The sequence below is a fragment of the Eubalaena glacialis genome, chromosome X, assembly GCF_028564815.1.
Source record: "Eubalaena glacialis isolate mEubGla1 chromosome X, mEubGla1.1.hap2.+ XY, whole genome shotgun sequence".
In the NCBI taxonomy this organism is placed as follows: Eukaryota; Metazoa; Chordata; class Mammalia; order Artiodactyla; family Balaenidae; genus Eubalaena; species Eubalaena glacialis.
This window is the reverse complement of record NC_083736.1, coordinates 39,529,288-39,556,869: the sequence shown is the minus strand read 5'-3', so window position 1 is coordinate 39,556,869 and position 27,582 is coordinate 39,529,288. Positions and strand designations below refer to the sequence as shown.

General features: G+C 40.5%; 1 protein-coding gene across 1 annotated transcript; it reads left to right on the top strand.

The window, feature by feature from the left end:
- The first annotated feature begins 17,519 nt into the window (after positions 1-17,519).
- Positions 17,520-21,893, top strand: PPP1R2C (PPP1R2C family member C). The gene is given in 3 exon segments (XM_061178132.1): positions 17,520-17,678; positions 21,362-21,402; positions 21,404-21,893. Coding segments are annotated over 3 exon segments (690 nt in total).
- The last annotated feature ends 5,689 nt before the right edge of the window (positions 21,894-27,582 follow it).

Genomic DNA, 27,582 nt, shown 5'->3' with positions numbered 1-27,582 from the left:
ATCCTATTGTTATATATAGTAACCAATTGTTAATAATATCATACATATGTATATATAGATCCCTTATATATAAAGAGAGATTTATTATAAGGAACTGGTTCATGTATCAATAGTTATGGAGGCTGAGAAATCCCAATATCCACAGTCAGCAAGCTGGAGACCCAGGAGGGCTAATATGTAGTTCTAGTCTGAGTTCAAAGGCCCGAGAACCAGGAGACCTGATGGTTTAAGTTCCAGATCAAAAGCTGGTGGGCTCAAGGCCCAAAAGCTGATGTTTCAGTCTAAGTTTGAGGGCTGGGAAAAAGACAATGTCCCAACTCAAACAGTCAAGCAGGAGGAGTTCCCTCTTACTTAGCCTTTTTGTTCTACTCAGGTCTTCAACTGATTGGATGAGGTCCACCCACATTCAGGAAGTCAATCTGCTTTACTCAGTCTAAGGATTCAAATGTTAATCTCATCCAGAAACATCTTCAGGGACACACCAGAATAATGTTTGCCTAGTTGCCCAGGCAAGTTAACACATAAAATTAACCATTACAGTTGCCTTCCTATAAATGCCAATTCTTGTATTTGCATTAAAAGCCAAGGGTCTTAGACATTTGGGGGGACACCTACGCATGAATGAAAAAAAATTAAAATAAACAGAGAACTAGCTTTCTAGAGAAAGAGAGATAATTTTAGGAGCATATGAAAACTTGAGAGAAAAGCACTGTGCACAAACAGATTTGTGGCATTAATACACATGTAAAACAAGAAGAGGATGCAATTGTGAAGGAATGATCCAAGATTAATAAAGATCTCTTTGAAATTAAAAATATGAATACTGAGTATGAAGTTCAAAAAAAGGTTGTTAGGTAAAGTTCAGATTATTGACCCCTAAAAGGCAAAGTGAAAAAAATTATGAAAAAAATTAGAGGTGTAGAAATCACCTATAAATTTCAGAAATATATACCAAAGAAAGTACAGAAGATAACATTGGTGAATAAATAAGAAACTTTCCAAAACCTGAGGAGAGAGGTGATTCTTTAATTGGGAGGTCTAATTTAAAGGCCCACCATGTGAAATTTAAAAACACTGGGGGATTTGAAAATAGTGAGACTAAAGAAAATTTTTTTTAATTTTCCAGAGAAAAATAGGTGATTTCCATAAAAGTGAGAATTACCGTAACCCTAACACCATCATCCACATTGGATTTCAGAAGAGAGTGGAGCACTCTTTTTTTTATAAATTTATTTGTTTATTTTTGGCTGCATTGGGTCTTCATTTCTGCACGTGGGCTTTCTCTAGTTGCGGCGAGCAGGGGCTACTCTTCGTTGCCATGAGCGGGCTTCTCGTTGCAGTGGCTTCTCTTGTTGTGGAGCACAGGCTCTAGGCGCACAGGCTTCAGTAGTTGTGGCATGTGGGCTCAGTAGTTGTGGCTTGCAGGCTCTAGAGCGCAGGCTCAGTAGTTGTGGCTCACAGGCTTAGTTGCTCCGCGGCATGTGGGATCTTCCCAGACCAGGGCTCGAACCCGTGTCCCCTGCATTGGCAGGCGGATTCTTAACCACTGCGCCACCAGGGAAGCCTAGCACTCTTTTCAAAGTACCATTAAGTAATGATTTTCAAGTAGAATTCCATTCCAACCAAATTATCATAATAATTAATTAATAATTAACATGAACATGCTTTATATTTTTTAAAAAGCACACGATATGGATAAAGTTAAAACCCTTCTTGTCCACTGCATCCAATCACAGAACTGTCTCCCTCTAAAACAAAAAAGAGGTTATCAATCACTTCTGTCATTATTGTGTGCTGGCTTTTAGGTGTTTTTCTATATAAATAAAGCTGAAATAAATAATTTTCTGTTTTGTCTTGTTTGAACATAAATAGCAGTTTGCTTTTCAACTTAAGGACATATCTGTATTCTCTATAGTATCCACATAGGAACCCCACATCATTGTATTTAACTACTGTGTCATATTTCAGAGCATAAATGCACTACAATTTATTCAATCACTCACCTATCAGTGGATAGTTAGACTCTTCTCTAATTTTTGTTTTCTTTTATAAACAGTGCAACAGTGAACACCGTTGTACAAGCCTCCTGGTGTCCGAGACTAATTTTCTGCAAAAAAATACTTTTCTATTTATTCATTCATTCATTCATTCATTGCCTATGATGAATGTCCCCAAGGCCTCCTTATTTCTCTGTCTTAGCTTTCTGTAAGTATGACAAGTTTTGTTATGTCACTCAGGATTCATGATCTTTTCTTTCCTTCTGTGTTGTGTTGAGTAAGATTAAGGGGCCTTCTGACAGAAATCTCTAAACTATCATTTTTATGATTCATTTCTACACTATGACATTTACTCAGTATTATAGAATTATAATTTCCTATCTCGAGGGACAAAGATAGGACTAAATTCCCTAAGATGCTTTTCTTGACAAATACTTAAGGGTAAAAATCAAGCTGCTAAATCTTTACCTTTTATGTCTGTTAGCTTTGAGTTATTCTGCAACTTGGGCTCTAAGGGTAAATTAGCTGTTCTAGTCAATTCAACTAAGAATCGGTCAGCAGTTAGGTCCTAAAAATCTATTCTTAAGAATTCTAAAGTATCCATAATCCTCCTTACATTACATTCTTCTTGGGAATCTCTTTTTATAGAAATTTTCTTTCTGTGTTTAGTGATTGCTCTTGAAAGAAAGTCACAAATAAGAAATGCATTCGAATGCCTAAATATGCCATCAAAGATTTAAGGAAAGAGCAAGAGCCAGTGACATTTACTGGTGTCTTAGACATATGCATTGTATAACTTAATCCTTATCACAAATATTAAAGGCAAATATTGCCTTCATTTTATCGACTGTCTAACTAAAGCATGGAAAGAAAAAGTAACTTTCTCCTAGTCTCACAACTTGCAAATGATACAAGGGACCTCAATATATCACACAATCTCACTTGGTGCAGCGAACACAATTTCAGTTTGAATCCCAACTAGACCTCTCTTTAATAGTCTACTCTTAAGCAAATCATTTTCTGTTTCCTAGATCTCCGTTTCCTTCTCTGTGAAATAAAGTTCAGGGCAAATTGCCTTATAGCCCTAAATTTATATGAATCATTTATTGTTTATTCAATACCCGTTGCATATTAGTGCTGATATTAAGTAATGTTAGTGCTAAGTGTGCACTTATTCTATGGAGGATTAGTTAATGAAAGTTTAAAGTGCTCTACTCTAATTCCAACTCTGGGGAGTTGGAGAAAGTCTCCCTGAGGAAGAGATACTTGAGCTGAGATATGAAGGAGAAATAGGAGTTATCTAGCCTGGGAATGAGATTGGAAGTGAGGAGGATTGCCAAGGTCTTAAGATAGGAGAGAATACGGCTAGTGGATGGACCCAAAAGATAGCCAGTGTGATTAAAACAGGGAAATCTAGGAGCATCATGGCACAAGATGAGACAGTAAAGTTAGGAGCCAGGCCATCTGGGTATGTAGACCTTGTGAAGATTGTGATCTTCACCTTAAGAATTACAGAAAGTCTTTCTACTATTTGACGTAATTAGGGAAGAAGAAGCTTGGCTAATATGCTCAGAATTGCATTTTGAAAAGCTCACTCAGGACTCTTGGTGGAGAACTAATTAGAGGGAAAGAAATGGATGCAAGGAGATCACTTAGGAGATTGTCCAAGCAAGAGGTAATGGTAGCTTGGACTGGAGAGGCCATAGTAGAAATGGAGATGAGTGGAAATACTAATTTTATTTTGGAGGTGACAATATAAAGGAGTTGGCAACAGTTAGGAATGATAGATAAGATACAGGGGATGAAAAAAACAAAGATGTCAAGGGTGACTCCAGCCTTTGTTGCTTGTTTGGTTCCTTGCTTTTGCTTGATTTTGCACTACCAGGAGGACTATGGTACTATTCACTGAAATGGGGCACAACAGAAGAAAGCCAGAGAGGAGTGATCATGAATTTGGCTTTGAAATTGTTGAGTTTGAAAATATTTAAGACATAGAAATGGAAATGACAGCTAAGAAGCTGGAAATCCAAGATCTGGGTCAGAGATGTAAATATATGCAGAGAGTCACTGCATATACATGGGGATTAGAGCCTTGAGCATGGATGAGATAACTTAGGGACAGAGTAAAGAGGAAAAGAGAGAAGAGCCTAGCATTGAGCTTTGAAGAAGGTTCCAATAATTGCCAATTGGTGAAAGAAAATGAACAAGTAGAGAAAAAAATTGTAAACATTTATGGAGGGTTTTTATTTGTTTCTGTGATGAAATGTTTTCTGGGTCAAAAATGATCTGACCCATCTAAAATCTTTCAAATTTAATTTCTTTTAAAAATACTAGCCAGGCAAACAACTAATCTGTGGTCAAATGTGGCCTCTTGACAACCGTATTGTGACTTCTGCTTTAGGGAAATTAAAGTAGACCGGGGCATAGACAATGTTTGGAAGAATTGTGTGAGTGACAGTAAAGCACCACTTCTACTCAGATTGGAAAAATATTTCTTGGGATGAGGGAAAGAAGGAGAGACAGAGGGGAAGCAAGAAGACTGAGACCAGAGGCTGGAATAATTCTGGGCCCTTCTTTTTGGGTTAGTGTTCTGGGGAGTTGGAAAGACCCAATGGGAAGCTGCAGGACCAAAGGGCAAAGAGATTTATACTATAAAAGTCTGTTTGGATTCCCCGAGTGACCACAAAGTCGAGGTGAGCAAATGGTTATATAGGGGCCATGCAGAGAGGAATGAAGTGTAAACAGACTGATGGCCAACAATCCAGCAATGCCTTGGCACTTGACAAGGATATGAGGAAAAGGGCTTCCTCTCCTCATCGTTATTGGTCATATGACTTGTGGAGGTATATTTGTGGGTATAAATTTGGTATTACTTATCAAAATAAATAATGTATATGCTTTAACCAAGAAATTCTGTGTAAAAATTTAATCTGACAGTGATAGAGTAGTACTATCTTGCAATCCCAAGCTGTGTTTAGTCAATGCTACTTGCTGCCTTGGAGACTCTATGAGGTACCTGCCATTCTTTATTAAATTGCCTTCTGTGGTAACTGGCTAGAATGGACTCTGTTGCTTACAACAAGGGATTCTGAATTATATAAGAAGAATCACAGAATTTTGAAGTTGATAAGACACTTAGAGCTCATTTCCTTCAAAGCCTTTTCAGCCCTAATAACTCATTCTTTTATTTTCCCATTTGAAAATTTTTTACTAGAAAACGAAATTATCCTTGACTTGTTCACCCTTTTTATAAACAAAAGACACAAACTGCTAATTATTGTGAACTAATAGAATTCTAGACAAAGCCAAAAAAATTGATATTATGTTTGCTCTCTACAAATATAATATGGATAAAATATCAGATTTTCATCAGCTTTCTTGAAATATTAAAAATAGAGTATATCCATTATTAATTTTTTGGTTCTAGTTTGAAAGATCCTGCTATATCCTTCTCATTTTCATGATGAATCAAGTACAGCTCAAGAATGTGGATACTTTGTCTAAGATGACACGGCTAAATAAATGCAGAACTTGAAGGAGAACCTGCCTTTAGATAATAACACACTTTATCAGGCACCAAAGAAAGACATACCACCTCTCTGAGGCATCACCACATGATTCATCCAAATATTTATTGAGTGCCTACTCTGTGTCTGGTACTGGTTCAGGCACTGAGGATATACCAAGGAATAAGATGCATAAGATCCTGCCTTCATACTAGTGGGAAAAGACAGACAGCAAATGAGAAAATAGAGATAAACCTAATTTTGGGTGGTGCTGAATGCTGTGTTAAATAATAACAGTAATAATAATAATAATAATAAACAGAAGGGTAGAGAGTGGAGGGTGAGGGTGGTCAAGGAAGGCCTCACTGAGGAAGTGGTCTTTGGGCTGAGACATAAAAGCTTTTCAACACAAAAGATTAGAGACAGAGCACTTTAAACAGAGAAAAGAGCAAATGCAAAGTCCCCAAGGCTGAAGCAAACTGTGCATTTAGAAGAACAGCAAGATGGTGATCAAGGGGAAACAGTGGAACATGAGGCCAGAGAGGGACGAGGTAGGATCAAAATAATACACCTGTTGAAGGAGGAGTTTGGATTCTTTTTATAGATTCAGTGGAAAGACAATAAAACCTTTTGAGCAAGGGAATAACGTGATCCATTTTCCTTTTTTAAAAAATCACTCTGGCTCCTGCCTAGTGAATGAGTGTTCGAAGGAACAGAAGTGGTCTGATTTCTGTTGTACACAGTTGTATTTGCTTCTTTGTTTCTTTGTTTATTTCAGGTTAGTGTATAGACCTAACAAACAGGAAAGACTAGAGAAAATGAACTGAAGGCAAAGTTCATTCGTTTCCTCCCGTACCAATAGTAATAAGGGATTAATGTATGTTTGGGGGACAATAACAAGACTAACAATTTATGCTATTTTAGGAAGATGCAAGCTTATGACTACTAAGTCATCCATCAAAAATGTCATTCCTTAAAACCACACAGTCATACTATGATAGATTTGAAATATTTGCTCTTCTATGATAAGCCTTAGTGCAGTGATTTTTTCTTCATATCAGTTTGTACTATGTGTATACATATTAATTTAATGCCAGTTGAATATTTTTAATTGAAGAATAGTTAATTGACCATGTTGTGTTAGTTTCAAGTGTACAGCAAAGTGATCCAGTTATGCATACATATATATTATATATGTATATCTATATACATACATATATATTATATGTGTATATATACATACATATATATATTATATATGTGTATATATATACATACATGTATATATATTCTTTTTCAGATCATTTTCCACTGTAGGTTATTAAGGTTATTACAAGATATTGAGCATAGTTCCCTGTGCTACACAGTAGGTCTTTGTTGTTTACCTATTTTATATGCAGTAGGGTGTACATGTTAATCCCAAACTCCTAATTTCTCTCTCCCCTCCCCACCACCCTCTATCACAATTGGTAACCATAAGCTTGTTTTCTATGTCTGTGAGTCTGTTTCTATTTGGAAATAAATTCATTTGTATCATGTTTTGAGGCAGGAGATAGATGGGCCCTAGGCTGAGAAGCTGGAATCTGTCCCCTGTGAACAGATACTTCAAGATAAGGATAATGGCAGGAGCAAGGAGGGGCCGAGTCCTGCTTGAATAAAAGATAAAGAGACCACATATTTCTCATTCTTGAGGTCAAGGAGACCCCCAAGCTATGCATGTGCAGAAAGGATCCTCAGGGGAGGAGGCGCCAGACCGTAATATGTCCTGTCAACTTCCCAGAGACCCTTGCACTTGAATCCATCTTGGCTAAAAGATGTGCACGCACACAGAGGAGGGCCTGAGTCAGACCAGATCCAGACTCAAAGCCAGACAAAGCAAGATGATTGGCCAGAGGGAACCCGTAAGAACTGCCCCCATATAAGTGATTTAATCCACCCCAAAAGCTCATGGTTCTCTCTCTCCCTCTCTCTCTCTCTCTCAGAGCCTGCCCATGCTTTCTCCACACATATCTTCTCTCCTAATAAACACTTTACTAGTCTCACTGCTTTTTGTCTCTTTGCTGAATTTTTTTCTTCAAAGCAGACAAGAGCCAGGGCCCTGCTCCTAGCCACTAGTCAGTCTCTGGTAGTCTAGCGGTTAGGATTGGGCGCTCTCACCACCTCGGCCCAGGTTCGGTCCCTGGTCAGGGAACTGAGATCCTGCTTCAAGCAGCCACATGCCGCAGCCGCCCTACAGCCACATGAGATCAATATCATATGATATTTGTCTTTCTCTGACAGTTGAATATTAAGGTTGCTCAGCATATAGATGCTCTGAATATAAAGGCTCTGAAGGAGCTGAAATAACCTGTCAATTAAAGAATATGTGTTTCAGAAGTACTTAACCAAGAAACCATAATGACTCAGAGTGGGCTTGTTAAAGTGGAATGGGGAAACCAATTCATGACAGCTCTTCTCAGGCCAGTGAGAGGGCAAAAGATGTCTTCAGCACCACTGGACTGATCTGACCAAATAGGTTCAAGGGTAGATTGCAAGAAAGTGTAATTTTAAAATAATATTCTTTTTCCTGTGTTCTTCTCCTTCAAGTTTTCTGGCACTCAAGTTCCAGCCAAAATGAAAGTTTAAAAGTAAACTATAGTGCTGGCTGAATAGCAGGAAGTTGAGCCCATGTGTGGGCTAGACCTTTTCCAATAGGGAAGCATAAGGAATTTACAGTAAAGCAAACTAGTACAAATACTCTCATCCTTAAAATGTATGTTTTATTCTTTTTAAATTGAAGTATAGTTAATTTACAATGTCATGTTAGTTTCTGGTGTACAGCAAAGTGATTCAGTTATATATATATAATAAATATATATTCTTTTTCATATTCTTTCTCATTATGGTTTATTACAAGATATTGAATATAGTTCCCTGTGCTATACAGTAGGACCTTGTTGTTTATCTATCTTGTATATAGTATCTGCTAATCCCAAATTCCTAATGTCTCCCTCCCCCCTGTTTTATTCTTATCAGTAGTAATACTAGTTAACCTTGTTGACCACTTACTGCATGCCAGGTGTTGCGCTAACGTTCCACACAATATCTCAGTTGATCCTTTCTACAACCCTGTCAAGAAGATATTACCTGGTATTCTTTGTGTACATGCGGAAATAGAGGCTCAGTATGGTTAAATAATTTCTTTAGGTTCACAAAGATTCTAAGCTACAGAAATTAAGGATAGAACCTGGCCTCCTGCATCCTTCCTGCATTCACTAAATTGCAACACCAACTGTCAGAAATTATTGCCCCTTCATTAACTCTAAGTAGCATCAAAATGAGATCACCTGACATGACCCACACTACACAAGGCAATGTTTTGAAAATGGGCCTTTTACTAAACTGCCAAAGTCCACAATAGTTTTTCAACAGATCTCCTCTGGTTTATCTGACAGAATGATTTGCATCTTTTTTTTTTTTAAAGATTCCCTACCTTTTTTTAATATAAATTTATTTATTTATTTATTTATTTATGGCTGCATTGGGTCTTTTTTGTTGCACACAGGCTTTCTCTAGTTGCGATGAGCGGGGGCTGCTCTTCATTGTGGTGTGCGGGCTTATTGTGGTGGCTTCTCTTATTGTGGAGCACGGGCTCTAGGCATGCAGGCTTCAGTAGTTGTGGCACACCGGCTCAGCAGTTGTGGCTCGCAGGCCCTAGAGCGCAGGCTCAGTAGTTGTGGCGCACGGGCTTAGTTGCTCCGCGGCATGTGGGATCTTCCTGGACCAGGGATTGAACCCGTGTCCCCTGCATTGGCAGGCAGATTCTTAACTGCTGCACCACCCGGGTAGTCCCAATGATTTGCATCTTAAAAGATGTAGAATTGCATACAAACAAGTTCAAAGCTTGAGTAAATCTTTATAACTAATTCCCCTGAAGCAAGGAGTCTTTGTTTTCCTCTTTGCATAGCAACTTCAAAATTCTAGAATGTCCTAGATCATCTGAAAACCACATCACTTGATGATTTTTTGTCCCCAGATGGAGCCAACATCCATGGAAGAGTGCATTTAAGGGTTATCAGCACAGTACAAAATATGGCCAAACCTCTTTTTCTCCCAATTCACAAAATGAATACTCAGATTTCTCTTACTTGGAGGTTGAGCATGATAATTACTGACTGGTTGTGAAAATTTCCAGCATTCTGTGCTAAGGATGAGGGTTCTTGGTATTTCTTCCATCCTGCCCTCACTCTCTAATTCTACTGCCAAGATCTATATACATGTCCCCTAGGTCTTGGTGCTAAGGATAGAAATATTTGTCCAATGAATGAATGAATGTTTTCTGAAAATTGGAAAGAACTGGGGGCAAAAAAAATATATATATATATATATATATAAAGGTTTAGTACATTAAAAAGGCAAGTAAAATGCCTATCTACTTTATCACATTTCTAGGATCAAGAAGAACCATTTTCTTATGTGACCAGTCCTTAAACAAAATTGAGACACAGACAAAATTTACCCAACTAATGTGTTGATTCTTACCGGATGTTGTCAAGGGCAAACATTTAATAGATATGTTATGCCTCAGCCCCTTCCCTTGACAGTCTATTCCCCCACCCACTTCCCAATTGTCCTGATACTGTCTGGTTGACGTTGATTTATTAAATACATATTTATCAGGCACTTACTATGTATCAGGCTCCTTTGTTGGATCTTGGGATACATCCGATCCAGACAAAGATCTTGGCATTCATGGAACTTACATTCTACTGTCCTAGGAAAACGCTTTGATTGGTATTCAACTTCCTCTTAATAAAACTAGTTATGGATCACAAAAGTGGAATTAAAGCTCAAGAAAATTACTTGAGAAAATTAGAAGAATGCTTGGTTGCATTTTTCTAATAGACCTGCAATAGTTGTGTCTAAAATATTAAACAAGAACAGCAACTTGCAGAGAAATTGATATACTTTATTAAAAATATGTTTATATAAGTATAGAAAAACTCCATCAGGAAGTACACACAACAGTTAAGGGAGGGTTGGAGGGAATACATAGAATTGATTACTTCTTCCTTTGCACAGATATTCACTGCTTAAATTTGTTGAATGGAAGTACATTATTTTTGTAAATTAAAGATATCCAATACAGATTTATTTATTTATTTAATGTGACCTGATTTTCAAATCATCGTTTGAGAGATTAAACTAGAATGGCAATTCTCAATCATTTCTCCACTCATGGCAGGTGACATTCACATGTGTAACACATTCCCAAAGGCATAACCAGACCTATGTGTAATTCACTGGCAGGAATCTACCTTTTTCTCTCCTACTAAGGATAGCGTGTCAGAAGCTAGATGTCAAGGAGAATAACATTATTATGAGGATAACCTTAAATGACTTTCATTCATAGATACAGATGTAAATAGAGACAGAGACAGAAATATGCAATAGATACAGCTACTCGTATAGTTACAGTGGGAAAAAAAAACCTTTGTGGTTTCACTAGTGTTGGTAACAAATTACCTGTGACGTAATTACAAAACACTAGAATGTCAGAGAAGTGAAAGTAAAACAAACAAACAAAAATGGTCTTAGACCTTGCTGCTCAATACGTGCTCCACAGACCAGCAGTACTGGCCTTACCTGGGACCTTATTAGACCTACAGAATCTCAGGCCCCTCCTCCATGCCTGCTGAATCAAACTTTGCATTTTAACAAGATCTCTATATGATTCACAAGCACATTAAAGTTTGAGAAGCACTGGCCTAGATAAATGTTGAGTTCCTTCCAACTCAGAGATTTGGGAAATCTAGGTAAAAGTGACAGGACCAGATATGACCTCAGCCCCTGCAATAAAATCGAACCCTCTATATGCCTGCTTCCATGCTTCCAAAATTTCAAATGACCTTTCATCCTTCAAGCATAACCATGCTACCAAAGGAGACAAACTATTTTCTGGAGAACAGCTGCTATTCAGCGTTAAGTTGCTGCCAGATTGTTTCCACACACAATTGCAATACATAACTCAAGCATCTGCTCTGACTTTCAAGATTCGAAGCATTAGGTGCAACAGTTTTGAGTTTGTGATTTCATCTTCATACCCACCCTCACCCCCGTGACTATTGGCACATATCTAAAGATCGATCTGAAAATAAAACCATAAAACAAAATGGTACTATAATTTGAAAGACAAGAGTGCTTTGAAACTTTTCATTATGTTGTCAAAAAAGAAAATCGGTGTTTATAAGTATTCAGTACTTTACGGTGGTTTTCTCGTACATGACTTCGTGTCTGCAGTGTGATACCCAGTATCAGTTTTGCAGCAATGCATTACATATATACACATGTCATACGAATGATTTTTATCTTGTAGTTTGGAACTGATCTGGAAAAGACTTTCTCTACTACAGGTTCCTTGATGAACAGACAAAGGGAGGGATTTCTTTTTTTCTTTGTAAGAAGATTGGGTCACTAACACAAGCAGCTTACTGAAAAATAATAAACCTCATGATATACTGAATCTCACTTCCCTCATGTCTCTTTGCCTTAATCTGTTTTTCTCTATAGGAAAAATTTTCCAAACGCCTTGGAAAATGTTACCAGACCAAGCCTAAATTCGTAAACCTGATTTGTCTATTTTTCTTTGGCTATTGTCTTCTCTTTGGTCCTTCATGGCTTTCTTTTAGAGTCCATGCATCTCAGTTTCTTGTTGATACTCAGAGGGGAAAATGTCATCTTAATAATAGTTATAAGTTGCCCAAGAGCCATTTCTCATTAGATGATGGCAGGCCCTGTCATATTCAATACTTCCCCATGAAAAAGTAAAATGAAAAAGAAAAGGGACTTTATTTCTGAAATATTTGGAAGTATAATGGCACAGAGAAATAGGAAATGGAATAATTCAGGGCACAACTGACCCTAATAAGACTTCAACAAACAATAGAGACAGAGATATATTGCCTGAGCCCTGAAGCAATTTTCTGCTTTGTCTTTTTTTTTAAGTGTATACTTCTCAAAAAACCTGATGATAAAATATGTCATTTTGAGCACAATTATCGAAAGTGACCGTTTTTCAGTGGGATGGGGGCTAATCTCTTTGAAGAATTGAGCCCATCCACTGCAGGAGGATTTTCTATTAAGGCTAAGGCAGCCCTCAGCTGGGACAACCCCAAACAATGACTGTCTGATGGGTCCACCTGCATTGATCCCTGCTATTTACTAATGAGAGCATTTCTCAAGCCCCTCCTGTGTGCATTAGCAGCTATGGGAGACACATAGGACATCAGAAACGTGATATCTACATGTTACATACTTTCCATCTAGTGTTATTTGGAGTCCTTGTAAAAAGTGAGCCATGAGAGCCACTGAAAGATTGGCTGTTTGATGCTTGGACAAATATGGCCAGTCTCACCTGTGGGGGACCATCTGGGAGATGAGATTTCAGGGGTGTCAAGAAAGTTGCTTTGTCCAAAAGAACATATCCTGCAACCGCTATTTAGATGCCTAAAATACCACCAACCTGCCATCCTATTAAGTATGTATAGGTCTATGCAACCTGTTACAATGACAATTCCCTGGGGGAAAGCTATCAGCTAAGAGAAATTTACTCTGCCTTTGCAGAATAATTATTCATGCGATTCTGGTTTGTACTGAGAAAGTGCAGACAACAGTAGAGCATCAGTTGGAGGGAATGCCAGAGAACCCACCCTGCCGATTCCTTCTTTTACTTTTCTTTCTACACGTGCAATCACCACAAGTTGTCAATGTGAATGTTTGATTAAACAAAGAGTGATGGGCCCCTTCTTGTATATCGTTATAAAGGGTATAGCAATCCTAGTGCTGCCGCATATTACAGATCAGTCCCCCAAACCATTTGTACTCATCTGCGATGGGCCACCTTCACCATCCTCTGCCTGATGTCACCTTCCCTGGCCCCTCTTCACCTCAGCGCCTAGTATAAAAAGAGACCTATATACGAAGCTCTCTTGGTCCCCCTCAGGCAGAATGAACTTCTCTCCCTTTGCACTCCATTTTGTGCTTGCTTGGCTTTCCAGAGAATAGGGAGTATTGCCTCCAGCTGTGGATCTGGACTTGTCTGAGTCACCTGCCAGATGGGGCAGGATATCTTCTACTCCAGTAGTTCTCATGGCAGCTCCTGGACCAACACCATCAGCATCACCTGGGAACTTGCTAGAAAATACAACTTCCGGAACTTGGCCTGCCCCAGCCCTACTGAATCAGGGGGTTCTGATGCTCAGTGAAGTTTGACAACCAACACGTCGGCATGACTAAGATAGCACCAAACTCCACGGCTAGGTTTACTTCTGTTGATTAGAGCTGAAATGTGTTAACCTTAGTTACTGGACCGGTTGTCAGAAACGAAGAAGATTCTGTCGGGTTACGTCAGCCAGAATAAATTGCCAGCTGACACTCTTTGCATGTGGTAGTCACAAATACTATAAATCATTGACTGGAATTTGGTGACAGCTTTCCTGCCCCACCTCCCTGCACATAACATCTTGTTAGTGAGTCGTGGGGATGCTAATAATATACTTACTGCATCTTCTAAGAAATCTGATGTTTCTGGGAGTTATGTTTCTTTTTGTGTGTGAAACATCATCAAAAAGAATTGCAGTGTAGAATTTCTTTTTCTATTACACTCTCTTGCTGTTTTTATAATACTCTTTCTAAAAAATAGATGTATAATAACAAGAAAATTTGTTTCCAGAAGAGAATGGATCACACGTTGGGTTATATCTGTGTGTGTGTGTTTTTCTCCCCAGCCATATTTGTACACATGGGAAATAATCCTGCTATAATGTCGTCTTTAAAGGGCTGCCTCAAGGAACCTCAGTGTTGTTGGCAAAATTGAATTCTGCTGCCCTAGATCACATTATTGCTTTTCTAATTTGACTATGGCTTATCCAGAGCTACAAAGCTTGGTCAGCTGGCCTATTGATACCTTGCCCCAAAAACTTTTTCACTTGTGCCTCCAGCTGAACTTGCTAGCCCCTCATGTTTTAACTTGAGCTTCAGAGGGCCCGAGTTTCAGGTTTTTAATACTTCTGAGAATGGCCGTTTTGCTCCTTCTTTTCTTCTTTTAAAGTGCTGGTGCTACTGGAGAGTGGCACAGGCCAAGGAGACAGGGATGTCAATATCTGATTGGAATATGAGACCCACATTGGGACCCCTGACTCCTACCACTTCTAGAGGCGGCAGGTAGCAAATAGGAAAGTGCGCTGCCAGAGCAGTCCCAGAGGATCTGGATTTTTAGTGCTGGCTGTGCCACTAACCACCTGTGTGACCCTGGGCAAGTTACCATAACTTTCTGGTCCTCAGTTTTCACAGCCAGGCAGTAAGAGCTTGGATGATCTGACTTTCAGTATTTCCATCTAAGCCTTAATAATATTTTCTGGACTCTAATTTTATAATGTTTATAAATAAAAATAGTTGATAAGCTTTTAAGGATCATATGGTAGCTCTATTTTTAGTTTTTTAACGAATCTATCTGGAGAAAACCATAATTCAAAAAGATACATGTACCCCAATGTTCACAGCAGCACTATTTACAATAGCCAAGACATGGAAGCAACTTAAATGTCCATCGACAGATGAATAAAGAAGATGTGATATATATACACAATGGAATATTACTCAGCCATAAAAAGAATGAAATAATGCCGTTTGCAGCAACATGGATGGACCTAGAGATTTTCTTTTTTTTTTTTTTAATTGATTGTTTTTGGCTGTGTTGGGTCTTCGGTGCTATGCACGGGCTTTCTCTAGTTGCGGCGAGTGGAGGCTACTCTGCGTTGCGGTGCGCGGGCTTCTCATTCAGGTGGCTTCTCTTGTTGCGGAGCACAGGCTCTAGGCTCGCGGGCTTCAGTAGTTGTGGCATGCGGGCTCAGTAGTTGTGGCACGTGGGCTTAGTTGTTCCACGGCATGTGGGATCTTCCCAGACCAGGGATTGAACCTGTGTCCACTGCATTGGCAGGCGGATTTTTAACCACTGTGCCACCAGGGAAGTCCCTAGAGATTTTCATACTAAGTGAAGTAAGCCAGACAGAGAAAGACAAATATCATATGATATTGCTTATATGTGGGATCTAAAAAAATGATACAAATGAACTTATTTACAAAACAGAAACAGACTCACAGACATAGACAACAAACTTATGGTTACCAAAAGGGAAAGTAGGTGCGGGGGGAGGGATAAGTTAGGACTTTGGGATTAACATATATACACTACTATATATAAAATAAACAACAAGGACCTACTGTATAGCAGGGGGAACTATATTCAATATTTTGTAATAACCTATAAGGGAAAAGAATCTGAAAAAGAATATGTGTGTGTGTGTGTGTATGTGTGTATAACTGAATCACTTTTGCTGTACACCTGAAACTAACACAACATTGTAAATCAACTATACTTCAATTAAAATATAAAATAAAAAAATAGTTGATTGGGGCTTCCCTGGTGGCGCAGTGGTTGAGAATCTGCCTGCTAATGCAGGGGACACGGGTTCGAGCCCTGGTCTGGGAAGATCCCACATGCTGCAGAGAAACTAGGCCCGTGAGCCACAACTACTGAGCCTGCGTGTCTGGAGCCTGTGCCCCGCAACAAGAGAGGCCGCGATAGTGAGAGGTCCACGCACCGTGATGAAGAGTGGCTCCCGCTTGCCGCAACTAGAGAAAGCCCTCGCACAGAAGCGAAGGCCCAACACAGCCAAAAATAAAATAAATAAATAAAAGTAACTGGATGGGTGGTGGAGTTAAAAAAAGTAAAAAAATAAAAATAAAAAATAAAATAATAGTTGATAAGTGTGAGTTCTGTTTTATCAATAGCTCCTTCCCTGACCAAGCAGGGTCAAGAGCAAGAGGTTGAGCACCTTTTCATTTCCCTAACCATGAAACATCTTGGTATCCTTTAGGGAGCAGGAAGAACATTTCTCTACTACAGACTCTTCAGCCCGTTTCTTTTCTTTTTTCTTTTCAGCCCGTTTCTGCAAGGCCTGCCTTCTGATATCTTTGCCATTATTTTCTATATAACTCCTGGCAGACATTCCCACTGATGACATTTTTCTTCACTGAACATTCCCAAACTAGATTATCCTCTTGGAAGGGGGCAAAGTTGATGTTTACTATGTAACGTCAGAAATTCTCATTGATGTCCTGTCTCCTTAGTGACCTGCACTCAGTGAATATGCTGGTCTGAATCACTACAGTAGAAAATCTCCTCACCCCCATTCTCAAAACAAGTGATCACTCAGAAAATCAACCCTTGGGATAAGTTGCTTTGGGCAATGACTCTTGCAGTGATTTTCCAATTGACGCCCCCTCCCCAAGTCCCTGTGATGCCTCAGGAGCCACCTCTGAGATCCCAAGCAGTGAGAATTCTGGTGTCCCTACCTCCACACAGACAGACAAACTCCATTGCTTCCTAGCTCCAATTTTACTAATTTTTATTCTGTAATTCTATGTAATATTTAATTTGGAAAACAAGGTTTACTGGGCTTCCCTGGTGGCGTAGTGGTTAAGAATCCGCCTGCCAATGCAGAGGACACGGGTTCGAGCCCTGGTCCGGGAAGATCCCACATGCCGCGGAGCAACTAAGCCCGTGCGCCACAACTACTGAGCCCGCGTGCCACGACTACTGAAGCCTGCTAGCCTAGAGCCCGTGCTCCACAACAAGAGAAGCCACCACAATGAGAAGCCTGCGCACCACAACGAAAGAGTAGCCCCCGCTCGCCACAACTAGAGAAAGCCCGTGCACAGCAATGAAGACCTAACGCAGCCAAAAATAAATGAATAAATAAATAAAATTAAAAAAAAATTTACTGCTTTAAAACTTCCAATGAAAAAGATGGAAAACTATTGTCTCACTGAACCTCTCTAGATTTGCCCATGTTTCTAGGCTCTTCCTTTCAAAAGATTTTTGTTCACTTCCCTCAGTTCATTCACCCACTTTGCAGAAATATGGACATCTGCCACAGAATATGGACATGCGCCAATGACTGTTTAGGAATTAACGATGAAGTACACAATCCTTCTCTTAGTTTGGGTTCCTCCTGCAAAAGCAGAGCTGGAGAAAAAGGCTTTCATTTGGGACTGTGATCGCAGGGAGCAGGATAGCAGGACAGGGCTTGTGAAACAGGGAAGGAAAGAAGCCAACATGAGTCTGCATGCATCAGTAAGTTGGCCATCCACTCCCCAGGCTCCATCAGGAATCCAGAGTGTGAGGGATTCATGCCCCTCCCCTCTCCCAGCAGGCCTGAAGTCAAGATGGCAGCAATTGATGTATAAATATACTCTAGCTCCTTCGCCAGTGGGGTGGAGGTAGGCCACGGGGGTAACTCTTCTACATTGACTTCTAGAGTTTCTCAGGAGCATTAAGCTCTAGTTGCCTACAGTAGGAACTGCTTTTCTAATGCATCCTTTGCCTCCTGCCCTTCTCTGTCTCACTTCCCCAATCCCCTACCAGTATTTTCTGCAAATCTCCTCCCGAGTAAACTACTTGCACTCGAGTCCTTGTCTCAGGGTCAGCTTCTAAGGGAACCCAATCTAAGGCAGGGATATTTAATAGAATATCAGAAATTTGGGTTTGGAATATGAGAGAGAGAAACATAGATTCAAAACCAAATAGCACTTTTATTTTTATATTACACAATATCCAACATAATTCTCCAAGTACTGTGGACAATCCTTGGGTGGACTGATGTACACCTTCAGATGCTACACGGCTGAACTAGTATTAATCTCCACTTCTGGCAGCATGATTGGTCCCAAAAAAGCCGACTGCTTCTCATTGTTTTACTAATTTCTCACCAATGGCACCCAGTAGGACATCTGGGATACCTTCCTTGTTTATGGTAGCTTTTGGTTTCTTAGGTGTTCCAACCTTTGGTTGAGAATTTCTTGGTTCCTGGCTTAGCTCTCCTTTTGAACCAATTCCTGTATTTACCGCATTTGGAGAATGGCTGCATGGAAGGGAAATGATTCTTAGTGGAAGAAACGAAACCATGGAGTGATCTACCGTCAGGCTTAACAATCAGTTAGTTTAAATATCAGTGACTTTTTAAATGTATTTTAAAACTGTGATGATAGAACAGCATGCATATTTAGATGTATTTATCAAATATTAACCCATTGAAGACCACTGAAGCACAACCTCACTTTTGTGCATTCAGAATGAAGGTTCTCCTTCTGGACATACAGTCAATGGTCACACTAAATATTTGTTGAAAGAAGGGCTTTCTAGGTCTGTATCTAAATTTCATATAACGTGTCATTGACTGGGAAAGTTTTTGTCAGTCTCCGGTGTGTGTGTGTGTGTGTGTGTGTGTGTGTGCACGTGTGTGTGTGGTAGAACCACAGACCTATCTGCTCAGCCCTTGTCCTAGGGCAATAACAAGTGAATCGTGTAAAGAGGAATGTTGGAAAGAGTGCCGATCTTTTCTAACTTTTCGGCTTGTGGTAATGTTGACTAGATTGAGAGTTTTTAGCTTGATGGCAAAAACTCAAAATTCAGATTTTTCTTAGGGCAACTTTCATGAAGCAGATAATTAGCCAATGGTAGGTGAAAGAGATTACTTTTAAATAATGTGCAACTGAGATCTGTAATACCTGGTGATTTCTTTAAAAGATTTTGTCTGTGGCCCAGGTCAGAAGGTCACAATCACGGTACTCTTGTCCTAGCATGAACCGCCAATGTGTTACTGCACTTCAGAAAACTCAAGAACTTCGGGAGGGCTAACTCATTCTATCTTGAACAGCTTGTATATTCAGATCACAGTATGTGGGGTGGGTGCTGTGTACACAGATAAGCAAAATCCCAATGCACTGGATTTTGCTTTTGGATTTTCAGCGTCTCCCTCAACATCCTGTTTACAGCTAAACACGCACAGACCCACTGTGCCTACCAGCCAGGACCAATTGCGTTTGTGCGGGTCTGTGCTGCCTTTCAGGCAGGTTTTTGAAAAGAGTAGCCTGGAGTATTTCTGAATAATGAAAGTTGGGTTTTTTTCCCCCTCACATACCGGAGGGTTTTCCTATAGACTTGAAGATCGGCTTTTGAATCCCTGAAAGCCCTTACCACACAATACAGCTTTTTTCAAAGAGTACTGGTATCAGGAAATTCTTTTTCTGAGATGAATAACACAGTTTTAAAGTGATTGCAGAGCTCCTGAAGTTAGTAGGACTTTGGAGAATACAGGACAACTTGAACTTAAGGTACTTAAGACCCTTGTAAAAGTTTTATGGTTCTTTCATGCTTTTGCTTTTGTGTTCTAAAATGTAGAAAGACGTTGAGGGAGAGAAGAGGAAGCAAAATGTTATCAGAAGGGGGAAAAAAAAAAACCCTCTTGTGAATGCTACCTGGAGGGGAAAATGTGAAACTGGATCTTAATTTCCTTTTTGTTTTTGAGAAGAATGTCACTGCCTATGAAATATGAGGCCTGTGAAAGACAGAATGTTCCGAAGTCACTCTTTGGGACAGTCCCCAACTTCCACATGTGGGGTGTTTTTCTCACGTGACTGATTGAACAAATTGTAACTGACAGTGAAAACTCTGGAGCCCCCTTTTCTCCACTCACAAATCTCAGTCTTCCAATTACCTGTCACCTATCATTTATTCTTCATTCCATAAATATTGTGGTAATACCTACTATATGCCAGCTACAGCATCATGTTGTGAAGCTGAAGACAATACTGAGGAAAACAGACACCTTCCCCTGTGTCTTGGAATTGACCATCTAGTGTACACAGATAACAAACATAACTGCCACAACTCCGAGTGCTGTCAAGGACAATAAGAGAGGCCATGAAAGCACAGGAAGGCCTATCTGCTTTGGAGGTCAGGAAACAGGCTCCTGTAAGGCAGTCATGACTGAGCTGAAATCTGAAGGGGCATTGCAGGCTGTGGGAAGAACCCAGGGAAAAACTCTGGGACAGGAAGGGAGGCGAGTGCTCCTGGAACCGAAAGGCCAGCAGAGAAAGCTAGAGGCAGGGTGTGGAGAATTGGGGTGCGGGGGGAGCCCATCATAGAGCTGCTTTTCTGCCTCTTCTGGATTTGGGTCTTTATGTGAAAGAAAATGGGCAGCCGTTAAAGGGTTTGAAAGAGAGATGCGACAAGATTTGACGGTGTTTTTAAAAGACCACACTGAATAGAGGGTGAATGAGAGGTCGGAAGGCAGCAGGAGGGGTGATGGGGGTGAGGGCTAGTTCAGAGGCTGTGACGGTGACCCCGACCAGAGATGGTGGTGACTTGAATCAGGGTGGCGGCAGAATTGGAGTTTCTTGAAATATTTAAGCCAGTAGCGAAGGGCTGGATAGGAGAAGAAACAATATGTGATCAAGGAGGATTGGGGTGGGGGTGGGGGTGGGGGGCGGGCAGAGGGAGGAGTTCCCAGCCAGTGTAAGTGGCTGGGCATTGGGACCTTTAACCGAGGGGCAGGGTAGGAAGGGTCCTCTAGCCCCTAGGCCTCCAATCTTTCCAACCCAAGGAGTGGCTTTGAAACTTTGGCCTGTGACCCCCAGGGAGAAATACGTTTTACACGGTCCCCCGCACACAGACGGGATAGAGAAATTCACAAGACAGTGCTTCTCCGTTTCATGTGCAACGAAGGCAGATTTCCTATCTTACACTATTAAACAAACAAACAAACAAACAAAAACATGGGTCCTCTTGGCCTCCCTTCCCCGCCCCCCAGGCGTTGACGGCGGCACGGATGGCAGCGGGGACCACTGTGGCATCACCTGCGTTGGACTTTGTGACACCGGGGCCGGGAAGTCCCAGAAGCGGGATTAGTCGAACATCCTGGCGACCTACCGCCCAGCGTACAGAGACAACGATTTCATGAAGATGAATGAGCCCAGCACTCGCCAGCTCGGTCTGGAGGGGGACGGGAAGGAGGTGCAGAGTGATTTCGAAACTAAAGAAGCCATGACCCTCGACAGCTTAGCTAATAAATTAGCCACCACTGATACCTCGGAGCTCAACTATCCAGTGCGGGAGCCAGAGAAGGATGGGGCGCACACCAGCAAAATCTTCCTGGACAAACAAGAGAAACAGCGGCAGTTCGAAATGAAAAGGAAGCTTCACTACAACCGAGGAGTGAACATCAAATTGGCCAGACAGTTGATTTCCAAAGATCTACAACGTGAGGACGAGGAGAATGAAAACAAAGAAAGTTGGCATGCCACCAGCCAAGACAAGACTACCACCATGGAGGAATCAGAGGAAGGCCCCACCAGCGACGAGGAACTGCAGACCCAGTCATTCTACGACGAGAAGACAACGTTTGATCAACGCTGCAATTGTTTGTCAGATCCAAACCCTGTTACTATAACCCGCGGCTTCTTGTTCTGTAGAGCTCATGCTTCAAGTACTGAAATACTTATCAGTTAAATTGTACTGCGATAATTAAACGGTAAACTTAGAAAATAATAGGTTAACTGGAAAAATCCCTGCTTGCTATTCTGTCTGGTTCTTTGCCACAAATACCGATTCTGATATTCGTCTAAAGCCCCATTACTTTGAGAAAACTGTTGGTTAATGTACATAGCATATAGCTTTTGATGTGTTAAATGTTTAAAGGGGGACTGATTTATATTCACTTCTAGGTGTACTAACTTTTATAGAAAAGGTTTTGTTACAAAATCTAAATGCAATTGGTACAGTGGGTTATGTAGTCTGATAAATATTCAGGCTGAAAAATACTTGTCTTTAGGGTGATTGGCCTGTTTTGAGAGGGGATATATTATAAGAGTTATTGTTACATTTTACCTTTAAATTTTCCCTTTATTTGCTTTCAGTGTTTTTTTTTAACATCTTTATTGGAGTATAATTGCTTTACAATGGTGTGTTAGTTTCTGCTTTATAACAAAGTGAATCAGTTATACATATACATATGTTCCCATATCTCTTCCCTCTTGCATCTCCCTCCCTCCCACCCTCCTTCTCCCACCCCTCTAGGTGGTCACAAAGCACAGAGCTGATCTCCCTGTGCTATGCGGTTGCTTCCCACTAGCTATCTATTTTACGTTTGGTAGTGTATATATGTCCATGCCACTCTCTCACTTTGCCACAGCTTACCCTTCCCCCTCCCCATATCCTCAAGTCCATTCTCTAGTAGGTCTGTGTCTTTATTCCCGTCTTGCCACTTGGTTCTTCACGGCCTTTTTTTTTTCCCCTTAGATTCCATATATATGTGTTTATAAGGAAATGACTGAATGTTTTCTCAACAAAAAAATAGTCCTTTTTCCATGGATTATCAGGTTAAAATGGTGCCAACGTCTATTTTGTTTTTGTGCACTTGATGGGCAGATTTGATATCAATTATTTGTAAAAGTCTAATATTATCTAAGTAGTTCCTTAGACCTGTCTTACCCTCTCCACCCTTTGTTTCCTCAGTCCTCCTGGGGCATACACAGCACAAGGCTTTATGGAGTATCATAGATTGTCAAAATATTAGAAACTCTTCGTTCTCTCAAATATTCTTTTATTTGTTGCAGTAATGTCACTTCTATTTCAACCATCATGGCCTCTTCAGGCTTTTAATATGTGGAGAAAATAGATTGAATAGCAGAAGTGCTATAGTCAGGAAAAAGAATCCAACTGCTACATTTCTACACCTTTTTGGTTTACAGCCTGCTAAATAATTTGCTATTATTAGTTCATCATTTGTCCTAATTAGCTTTTAGAGAACAAGTGAGGTTTTTTTTCCACAACTGACTCCTGTGCAACCAGTGACATGATTATAGTTCCTGAATGTACACAGACAGACGTCAGCCCAAAGGTTTTGTGTGTATTTCCATTTTTTTTTCATTGAAATTTTTACTGAGATAATTGTGGGTTCACATGCTGTTGTGAGAAATAATACACAGAGATCCTGTGTACTCTTCATCCAGTTTCCCCCAGTGGTAACATATTGCAAAATGGTAGTACAATGTCACAACAGGATATTGATGTCAATACAATCAAGATACAGAACATTCCACCACCACAAGAATCTCTCATGTTGCCCTTTTATAGCCACATGTGTTCTCCATTTCTATAATTTTGTCATTTCAAGAATGTTCTATAAATGAAATCATATAGCATGTAACCTTCTGGGATGTACCAGGTTTTTTCACCCTTTCACCCACTGAAGGACATATGGACTAGTTCCAGGTTTTGGTATTACAAATGAAGCTCCTATGAGCATTCATGTACAGGTTTTTGTGTGAACATAAGTTTTCACTTTTCTGGGATAAATACCCAGGAGTGCAATTGCTGGCTCACATGGTAGTTGCAGTTTCTTAAGAAACTGCCAAACCGTTTTTCAGAGTGACTGTGCCATTTTACATTCCCACCAGCAATGTGTGAGCATTCCAGTTTCTCTGCATCCTCACCAGCATTTGGTGTTGTCACTATTTTTTATTTAAGTCATTCTTATAAATGTGTCCTGATGTCTTACTTTGCCTTTTGCTAATAGCTAATGATGTTGAACATCTTTCCACGTGCTTATTTGCAATCTGTATATCCTCTTCTGTGAAATGCCTTTTGCCCATTTTTTGATTATTTTACTGTTCAGTTTTGAGAGTTCTTTGATTTGCAAATTTTTCACAATCTGTACCTTATCCTCTTACAGACACTTTTGCAGAGCAAAAGTTTTTAGTTTTGATGTGGTTCAGTTTATCAGTTTTTCCTTTTATTCATAGTGCTTTTGGTACCCTAGTCAAATGTAATCCAGAAAGACATTTTTTTCCACATCATGATTTCCTAATTAAGTGGCACGGTATTCGGATGCATAGAAAATGGACCTTTATTATTTGTTTGATTTTCCTTTGGAAAAAGGAATCTGAAAATGTTCAGTTCCAGTTTCAACTTTTTATCAGCATCACCTCCTCTGCTTAACTCCTTTGATGTTACCATTTGTTCACTCATTTTTAAGTATGAAATTCAGCCAGGCTGGCTATTTAAAACCTGGGACAGAAAATGGTATAAATGGATTGCTAAAAAAAAGTAACTTCCACTTGAAGGTCAAAGCAAATGCATTTTCCCCCTAGACTTTGAAATTGTTTCCATTTTTTCCCTCTATGTTAGTACACTAAATAACATGTTGTAATAAGGCACGATATTATTTTTAAAAATGATAGTAAGAGCCACTAAATTGGTTCCTTTAAATTACAACCTCAATTTGACAAACACTGAACTCAAAGCGTCTTAATATTTTCACTTAAAGGATTTTGTTCTTTGTGTGCAAATATCACCTGGGAGTAACACTGCAGTACTTATCAGCCCTTCACACCTTAGAGTAAATGAAGAACATGGTATGCATATTGATTGGGGGGGGGATTATAAAAGTGAAAGGAGAGAAAGAGGTACCCAGAAGTGAAGAGTTGGGAAGGGAGGGGAGAAAAAAAATGAGGGGGGAAAAAAAAAGAATGGAGGTTTAAGTTCACTAGCTTTAAAAGTCAGGACTAGCTCTCAATGAGTCATTAACTCTGAACTGTCATCAAGAGGACACAAAATCTTAGTGAAGAAATGATGAGGAAAAGAATAGTTCTCTTCTCCACCCAACCAAATAATTAAAGCAATACTACTACCACAGCCTCTACTACTAATTGCCATTTATTGAGTATATGCAATGTGTCAGACTCGGTACCAGGGCTTTGAAAGCCTTATCAAATTCAATGATGCCAACGATCCTTTAAAACAGTATTTTGCCCGTTTTAGAAATGAGAAAATTTCAAATAATTAAAATTACGTAATTGGCCCAAGTCTATAGCTGCTAGGTGGTAGAATCAGGATTCACACCCAGGCCTGTCTGGCTGACTCAGGCATGGTCTTTTCCCCACCATACAACACTGGCTCAATGCAGGTCCTTGATGGTGATAGAAGGCCCCCCTCTCACCCTCCCCTAAGCACACACGTCTGTCCTGACAGTGTAGGAGGGGCTGCTTTCCTGTACAGCTGAGAAGTACAAACGGTCTAAGGAGAATGTTCTCCAATCTAGGAACTGCCCGTGCCCTCTGACACACTGCCCCGAGCCCCAGGTCCTCCCATGCCCTATTCTGAGCCTGTGCTCAGCCAGGAACCTGAGACATTCACTCATACAAAGATGCCACTGGGTGAAAGCATATTTGTCAATTGCACTTTCAAGTGAATGAACATTTACCAAGTACGGCCATGTGTCAGAGGCAATAGCCGGGGCTCGGGAGAGAAAGATGAATGAAATACAACCTCTGCCCCTAAGGAGGTCTGAGTCTAGTGGGGGAGACCTGTATGGTTCTGAAATGATCATTTATGAAGCCTTATGAGGAAGAGGATGCCTGTATTAAAAGAGGGACGAGTCCTGGTTTAGATCATGTAACTGCTCGAAAGCAAAGAAGTGATTTCCAAACGCCTACAGAGAGAGCACCAGCCTTCAGAGGAGCTCTGGTCTCTTGTGAGGTCCTCCTGTCTGAAGGTGAGGACAGAGGGAGCCTAGCCCTTGAGACCTGATCTGGTTCAGGAGTAGAGGAGGCCCAGCTCACACTTGGCTGGGCTTGGGGAGGAGTGCAGTACAAAAGGGACTGGGGGCAAACCATAGAAGGAGTCACATGTGGGGAGGTAAACAGAGAGAGATGAGGACATAGAGGGGAGTAACAAAGGGTTCTGCATTGCATTCTTGAAGAATCCTTTTCCACTAGACAATGCTGAGAGTTTTGTTTTTATCTTATTGGAATGAGGAATTGTAGATACTCTGTCTCAGAAGTGAAGCAGTTATGTAAAATGTGGACTGTAAACCATGCTTCCTTTTGTTGGCTCATGCTTTATGCAGCTGTATTGTCCTTTTCTGGAACACTGGGGCCATTGTTGAAACCGTGGGTCAGGGAGGGTGCTGGTATGTGCTGTGGGGAGAGAGGTGCATATCCTCATCCCTTCATTCCTCCAGATGGCTGGGGAGGGGGTGTGGAGGAAGGCCAGGAGAGTGGCAGCAGGAGAGGCATGTCAGGCTGGAGGGTGACAGAAGGAAAGGAGAACGGGAAGAAAAAAGGGGACGAAAGACTCCAGGTGTGTAGGGAAATATTGAGAAAGTAATGACAGCATTCAAGACCATAAACCTCTTGGATTTTTCTACTGTGTTAAAATTTTATGTCACTTTCTTGGGCCATTGAGCCAGTTCCTGTCTGTTTTACAAATGGTCTAAGAGTCCTGCCACCCCTCTGCTACCCTGGTGACAAATCAGGTCTTTGGGGAGGGCCCCCCTTGGCGAGAGGCTGGCAAGTGGAGACAGAAGGGAGGAGTGGGGAAGAGCAAATGCAGACGAAATGAGGTGGCTGGAAAGATGATTTAGGAGTCACAGGGGAGTGAGGTGATGTCCCGTGTAGGACCACACCACTCAGGAGCCACTTCTTTTTTCTTTTTAATTGAAGTATAGTTGATTTACAATGCTGTGTTAGTTTCTGGTGTACAGCAAAGTGATTCAGTTATATAACTATATACTATACTTCAATTAAATATATATATATATATTCTTTTCCATTATGGTTTATTACAGGATATTGAATATAGCTCCCCATGCTATATAGTAGGTCCTTGTTGTTTATCTATTTTATATATAGTAGTGTGTATCTGCTAATCCCCAGGAACCACTTCTGTGTGCCTCCCTGTCCCCCAGTCTCAGGTAGCAGCCTACACTTTCCCCTAGGGGCTCTGATGACTGCTCACACTATCGTTTGCCCAACACAATACCATACTTTGATGATTAGGATTATTAGGGAGAAATGTGGGCAAGGAGAGAGATGAGGGATGGAACCTCCAAAACCCAAATGTAAGGAAGAATACATGCAGAAATCTTTGATAAGAAACTTGATCAAATTAGTGCTACCATTTTAAGATAGAAAAGTCAGTCCATAAGCTACAGGATGCAGCATTTATACACATTCGTTGGCGATGGGATGGGGGTAGAAGAGGCTGAGCTCTTTGCCAGTGTCCACACCGCTTGGGCTTTAGCAGCTGAAGCTGCATGTGCAGGGGCTTTTGGAAGATTTAAGGATACAGACTGCAAAAGGCCTGGGGAAAACTGAAAATTGCTGCTGTGTGTCTGTGTTTGTGGCAGGGGTGTGGG